Source organism: Scophthalmus maximus, chromosome 14, assembly GCF_022379125.1.
Source record: "Scophthalmus maximus strain ysfricsl-2021 chromosome 14, ASM2237912v1, whole genome shotgun sequence".
Lineage (NCBI taxonomy): Eukaryota > Metazoa > Chordata > Actinopteri > Pleuronectiformes > Scophthalmidae > Scophthalmus > Scophthalmus maximus.
This window is the reverse complement of record NC_061528.1, coordinates 18,582,466-18,588,627: the sequence shown is the minus strand read 5'-3', so window position 1 is coordinate 18,588,627 and position 6,162 is coordinate 18,582,466. Positions and strand designations below refer to the sequence as shown.

Here is a 6,162-nt window from a genome sequence, read left to right as displayed (position 1 = left end):
GTCAGGATTTAAATTGGATTTCTTTAGAATCTGGCCATTCACAATTTCTGAAGCTAAAATACTACAATGTTAATCCACTGAACTGTCTCAGAAAAAAGATTTTTTTATTTTATTTTCAAATGCTGGTAAGATGTCCATTGAAATTCAGACGATAAAACAAACACACGGGGACAGTCGAAACAGATAGAAAATTGTTATGATTATCACATTACTATCACAAAAAAATATTGGAGCCCTTTCATTTCCACCACAGACACCAGGCATAGACTCATCAGCCAGTCATTCTTCAGATGAAGAAAAGACATGAACCAAGTACAAGTTCTTCAAGACATCCATACATTTTGATGTTGGTTCAGATAAAGACGTACAGTATTTTACAACAACACAGAGGGCATGTGGATTCCTCCAGACTAGAGAAAAGGTTGGAGAAGGTGCGTACACGTTGGCCAGCACAGACATTGTTATAAGACGGGTCAAACTGCACAAATAGACACTTCAGTCACAGAAAACCCTACAGTGGTACTGTATAAAAAAGGGACTTTGTCAGATAACAATGCATTAATGCAGAATTAAAAACAAGTCTCTATCAACTATAAGTTGCAAATAATTATTTGTTTGTTTTTTTAACCTATTTGACCTACTGGATGAGTGGGGATCACCATGTGAGGACAGGTACAGACAGTTGTCAATCACAAAAAAAAAAGAACACGTTATTGTCCTTTTCTTTTGGAAAAATCCATCTCTCTGGATAATTGGACTTTAATACCTTTATGAATCTGGCTCCCAGCCTTACACAGAAACTCTTTCGGCGTACAGTGTGTAGTGGCGAGGGTGGACAAGGGGGAGGACTCAACGCTCGAGTTGTCCAACTTTGTGCACAGTGTTGTGGTGTAGGATTCCCAGATAGTAGGCACTTGGATGGACGCGACAAAGAGTCGCAGAGGCAATAAAAAAAATGTATTGGGTTTGTGTCCACACAAACAGTGTAATGCTACAATCAAAATAGATAGATCAATAGATGTAATGGCTGTGGCAAGTTAATTTGCTGCTGGTTGTTCACCAGTAAAGCTGGACACACACTGTACGACTGGAGCCTGTCTTTGACCCTACGGCACGATTCTTTTTAAGAGTCGGACAGAATTTCCGCTTTGTTGTGCAGTGTGCAGGGGGTAGCGAGGAGTCAATCAGAGGCTCCCGATCAGCCGTCGGACTGACACTGACATGAAGCATGGCCATGTGTCGATTCCCCAGAATCAGAACCTTTTTTCCCCCTAAGTGCACATGTGCCAAGTGGCAAAACTCAGTGAAAATGAAACCAGGACATGGCAACAACACAATGCATCATATGCACATAAAACATAGAAGCCAGGCTGGTCGAGCTGTGGCAACAGCAAACTTTCCTGTTTGTTGTTTCCTCCTCCTCTTCCTATCACGACCAACACTACAAAGAGAAAGTCGGCACTTCTAATTTTTGATGAGCAGACGGAAGGGCACATAGGTTCAAGGCGGGGGGTTTTCTCTCTTGTTGGGATTGTGAAAGCAAACAAACGTGGACTTCTTCTTTGACAATAGCCAGATGGGTACGTACGAGCAGTTAGGTCATGGATGGATGATTGGACTGTACAGTGTAAGTAGGAATTTAACAACATATCCAAAATCGCAGTTTATGCCCAGCTGAGCAGAACATTCTACATAAATACATTCATACGTACAGCACATCAGAATTCAAAGCCGCATTGATCAAAACTTTTCATATGAAATTTCTCTGTGATTATTATTTTATAAGCTACAATTAACTGTAGTCAAACATTTGCCTGAACTGAATGTCTGTCTGTGGTGTATTGGTGCAAAATTTAAATTCTAGACAGGTAGTGATTCATCTTTTTTATGCCTTCAAAACAAACTTTAAAAAAAAAAGAATTAGAGTATTTTTCTGCAAGTGTTTCTTAAATCAATGAAAGTCACAAGAGACTGCAGTTGCAAAGCCTAACCTTTTATTTCTGGGGCACTGATATTGTGTCATGTTATCAGTACGCCCACATACTGAGGGCTAATGACATATTACGCATATAATAGAAATGACCTCCCAGACAGTCAGTCAGTCACCCTCTGTGAAATGAACTCTTGAATTCTGGAACATTGCCTGGTCATAAAGTAGACATGTTTTACATTCTCTCCTCAGATTACCTTGGCGCAGGGGGCTGAAATGTTGGTTCATTTCTAGATGTACAAAACAGGCTGATTCTTTTTTTCTTTAACAAGACATGACGCAGCGGTGTGACCTAATTTCCTGGACCAGCAGTTTTACTTGCATGGTTTATGCATGTGTCTGAACACCTGAAGTGAAAACCGTAAGTGATTTGATATATTAGCATGTCTCGTAAAGTAGCCTCCACCATGACAGATGGGCGTTAAGGACATAAATCAATCAGTATAAAGTAGCTGAGAGACAATGTCGTCCTCCTCGTTCGTCTCGGTCCAGATTCAATCCCACTGAGGATCGACACCTCTCCAGACTGGATCTATCGTCTCATGGAAATGTGACTTTTATGAGCATTGTGTTTATTTGACGCTATCACCGCTGCCTTGTCCGGGGTTTACAGTCAGATTAACTTTTGTTTATTAAAATCAAAATTAACGTTTTAAAATAATATAAATTATATCCTATATGAGGTCAGTTTTTTTTCAAGACAAAAAAAATCAAAAGTCAGCCAAAGACCACACATGTTCTGAAAAACATTTACGATTTTGTGTTTGCAACAGCTTTTAAGTCGTTTTTTTTGGTACATAACCACACATTTACTCCCATTTGTACAGACACACACGCACCACGCGTCCTGCTAGAGAACAGTGCTGATGGTGTCAAAGTCCTTGCTAATCTGGGAGCTGCTCGGCAGTGACTTTAGGTACTCAAGGTGCCTTCGGGCATCCTCCTGATTGTGTCTCACATAGTAGATGACGTACGCGATCACCATGGTGAACCATCCGAACATGGTGACGAACATGGCAACGTCGGTGGTCTTGTGGTGGAAGTTGCAGAAGTTGATCCCTGAGTCCAGCACCTGGATCACTGGCTTGCCCGCATACTCCTCCTGCACTGCCGTGTGGCAGATCACCTCGTTCACCGTCTCAGGGTCCAGCCGCAGCTCCCTCAGCACCTCCTGCAGGGTACACTCGCAGTGCCACGGGTTGTTGGAGAGGCTGATTTTCGCTCGGAGACGGGCAAACGCCTCTTTGGGGACACTCTGGATGCGGTTGTTTGACAGGTCCAGCACAAGGAGGCTGTCGGAAACGCCTTGAAACGCCGCAGCGTCCACAGTCTCAATTTCATTGTTGGACAGGTCCAGCTCCTGAAGGTAGTGCAGTTCTCTGAAGGCGTGGTTGGGGATGTGCGTGATGCGGTTTGATGCCAAAAGCAGGACGACCGTATCTCTCGGGAGATCCAGCGGGATCTTCTCCAGGTCGCGAGACACGCACTGCACCACCGTCATGCCGCTCTTCTCGATACAGTGACAACTCGCGGGGCAAGCCATCACCGGTGCGATTGCCATGACTAATCCAATGAGCAAGCCACATAAGAGGGAAAATCCATTGAAGCCTGGGGGTTTCCTGGGCACATCAGGCCCTGCTACGTCATGCATATTCAGCAGGGACCTCCCACAAGGCCTGTCAGGCAAGAGCAAACATAGTTTTACCAGTTTCTGGGCATTAATGGTGATAACCGCAGCGTCATTGACTTTCAAAATTACAAAATGATCAGTTTATCCTCATAAACACGGGGGCTCATCACGGGATAATCCTTCAAAATTGATTTGAAAGAGTTTCATACACTCTTTTGAAAAAGATTTCCCAAGACCTCCGAATCTGAATATTGAGCATGTTCCGGTAACGGCAGGGAAGTTCAGAGCCCGGACAGAGCCAAGTGACACTTGAATCAAGATGTTATGTTGGGCACTGAAAGAATCAAAGAAAACAGTGTTACTCTTGAACAGAAAAAAAAGTAGTTATTGAATGCGGTGAGATGGCAGTAATAGCAAGTTGTGTTGCCAAAACGGGCTGAGTGGCCTTAAAGGTTATTCCCACAATGTTCACAAAATGTACAATATGATTATTGCGGAAAAATCTATTTCACTTCAGCAGATCCCCATAAACCAAGAGGCACACCAATGAGCATGTTGGCCTTCAATTTGGAAATGCGTAATTTCATTTGTATTTGTCTACAATAAACGTTACTGTACATGATATGATTCTCTATAGTGCACATCAATACGGAATGTCATTATTTCATAGCTGGAAAAATGACAAAGCTCGTCTCCCTTTGACAACAACTAGGATTCTTTTTAATCTTATTTTTTGCACAGAGCCCCTTATTTCAACTTCCTCTGTCTCTCTTTCACGGGCCCGTGATGTGGCTGTGGGCTCCAAACTGACTGAGTGTGTCCTGCAGGAGGATCATCGCTTTACCACTGTTCACCCTCTGGTGGGCTCTAACTGATCACACAACCCCCCCCCCCCCCCCCCCCCCCCCCCCAGCCTCTGTCTCTTTTTCACTTTTCTTTTCCTTTTTTTTCCCTCTCTTTGTCTTTGGCAAGGGCTTCATAGCTCAAAGCCATATGCACGCACACCCACATCTTAAATAAGCCCCCCGGCCCCAGGTTGTGATCCGTCTGAGCTCAGCAGGAGGTGTGGACGGGGTGTGGGGCACTTCTACACACACACACACACACACACAATGTGTAGTGCACTCTGCAGTGATGTTATGACACGGCTACAATCATGAAATAGCATATATTGGAGCTCACACGTGGACATTGAACTGTAACTTGCCTGAGTGTTGCCAGCATATTTCTGTAGTGGTCTGTTCATGACTGATGACCCATTAGGTATTACATGTTTCCATCAGGTTTGAAGAGAGAAAACATTATTTCCCTTTAAAACATATCACAGCATGATATCAAATGTATGATGGTAAAGGTTTATGCACCATGAAGAACTGATAATGGGTGGACCTAAACATGTAAATTCAACAAGGTCATTGATCCAATAAAGTGCAGAGCAAGAAGTAGCATTGGTAATACTGCCAATTTCCATCATGTAGTTTTGCGGTTAAAAACATGATAGTCCTATATAAAATCAAATTATATGTAATTGATCAATAAATATAGTACAAAATAAGAGGGGACTTACCAGCAAATAGTTTTATCTTCATAAGACTGAACAGCTTGTTTCCCCTCCCAGCCTTTCTCCAAGACAAAAGCGCAGATATGGTCCAGGGTTTCACATCCGTGCGCTGCGATCGTTCACTTTCCCACCAGCGGCGGTGAGTCGCCTCCACGCGTCCGCGCGTCGGTCCGGGGCGGACTGGTGATGATTGCGCGCCGAAGTTCCCGGTTGGCACGCGGGGAAGTTAGTGGACCGGCTCATGTCTCCGGACGCAGCTCTCCCTTCGTGTCCTCTTCTTGACGCACAGACCGCCAGCCGCACTTGTGGAGGATGCTCGGGGTGAGGAGCCGCGCCTCCCCCCGACCCCCCTTTCGAACCGCCGGCTCGTGGCGCCAGGAGGAGTCCCGGCTGCACGTGGATTGGACCGCTGTTCCGCCGGCAGCTCTCCTCGTCCACCAGCTACCCCGCCTGCCTGTCTGCCTGCCCGCCTGTCTGTCTGCTTGTCTGTCTGTCTGCTCTGCCCCCCACCCCCCTCCCCTCTACCACAATTATCCAAATGATCAAGGACGCTGAATCTGAAAATTGGATGCAAAACGAGAAGGAGAAACACCACAAATCAACTATGACACTTGATGCTGCACTGACCATCTCCCTGCAGGACACCACTGGATCAGATTTCTCAAATTGGAATGCAAGCATGATCCACCTCCAGATCCTTCAGACAGATCTCCAGATACAGTTGTTCTCCAGACTCCTCAATGATACACTGCACCACAGGATCGGACTTGGACAGACGCATCAAAGCCTCCACCATAGAGTGGCTTAATAACTTTTGAATGGGCTGTTATTATTATTATCATCATCATCCTAATCATTATCCTAAATCGAAACAGCCTTGTACCTTGTGGAACATGGATTAGGCTCTTCTCTAAACATTTTCTAAATAAAAATGTTTTAAAAGTTCCTTAAGTTCTTGAATGACATAGTACATCATAATAA

General features: G+C 44.5%; 1 protein-coding gene across 1 annotated transcript; it reads right to left on the bottom strand.

The window, feature by feature from the left end:
• Nucleotides 1-1,977: 1,977 nt before the first annotated feature.
• On the bottom strand, nt 1,978-5,897 carry lrrc3 (leucine rich repeat containing 3). Its single transcript, XM_047337505.1, has 2 exons — nt 5,188-5,897; nt 1,978-3,954 (listed from the first exon to the last, which is right to left on the bottom strand). The coding sequence occupies exon 2, from the start codon at nt 3,639-3,641 to the stop codon at nt 2,841-2,843; it is 801 nt and encodes a 266-aa protein (XP_047193461.1). The 5' UTR covers nt 3,642-3,954; nt 5,188-5,897; the 3' UTR covers nt 1,978-2,840.
• Between the last annotated feature and the right edge of the window lie 265 nt (nt 5,898-6,162).

What these genes read in the sequence shown, in the direction of transcription:
- lrrc3 (XM_047337505.1), bottom strand. Translation starts at nt 3,641, where the DNA reads ATGCATGACGTAGCAGGGCCTGATGTGCCCAGGAAACCCCCAGGCTTC.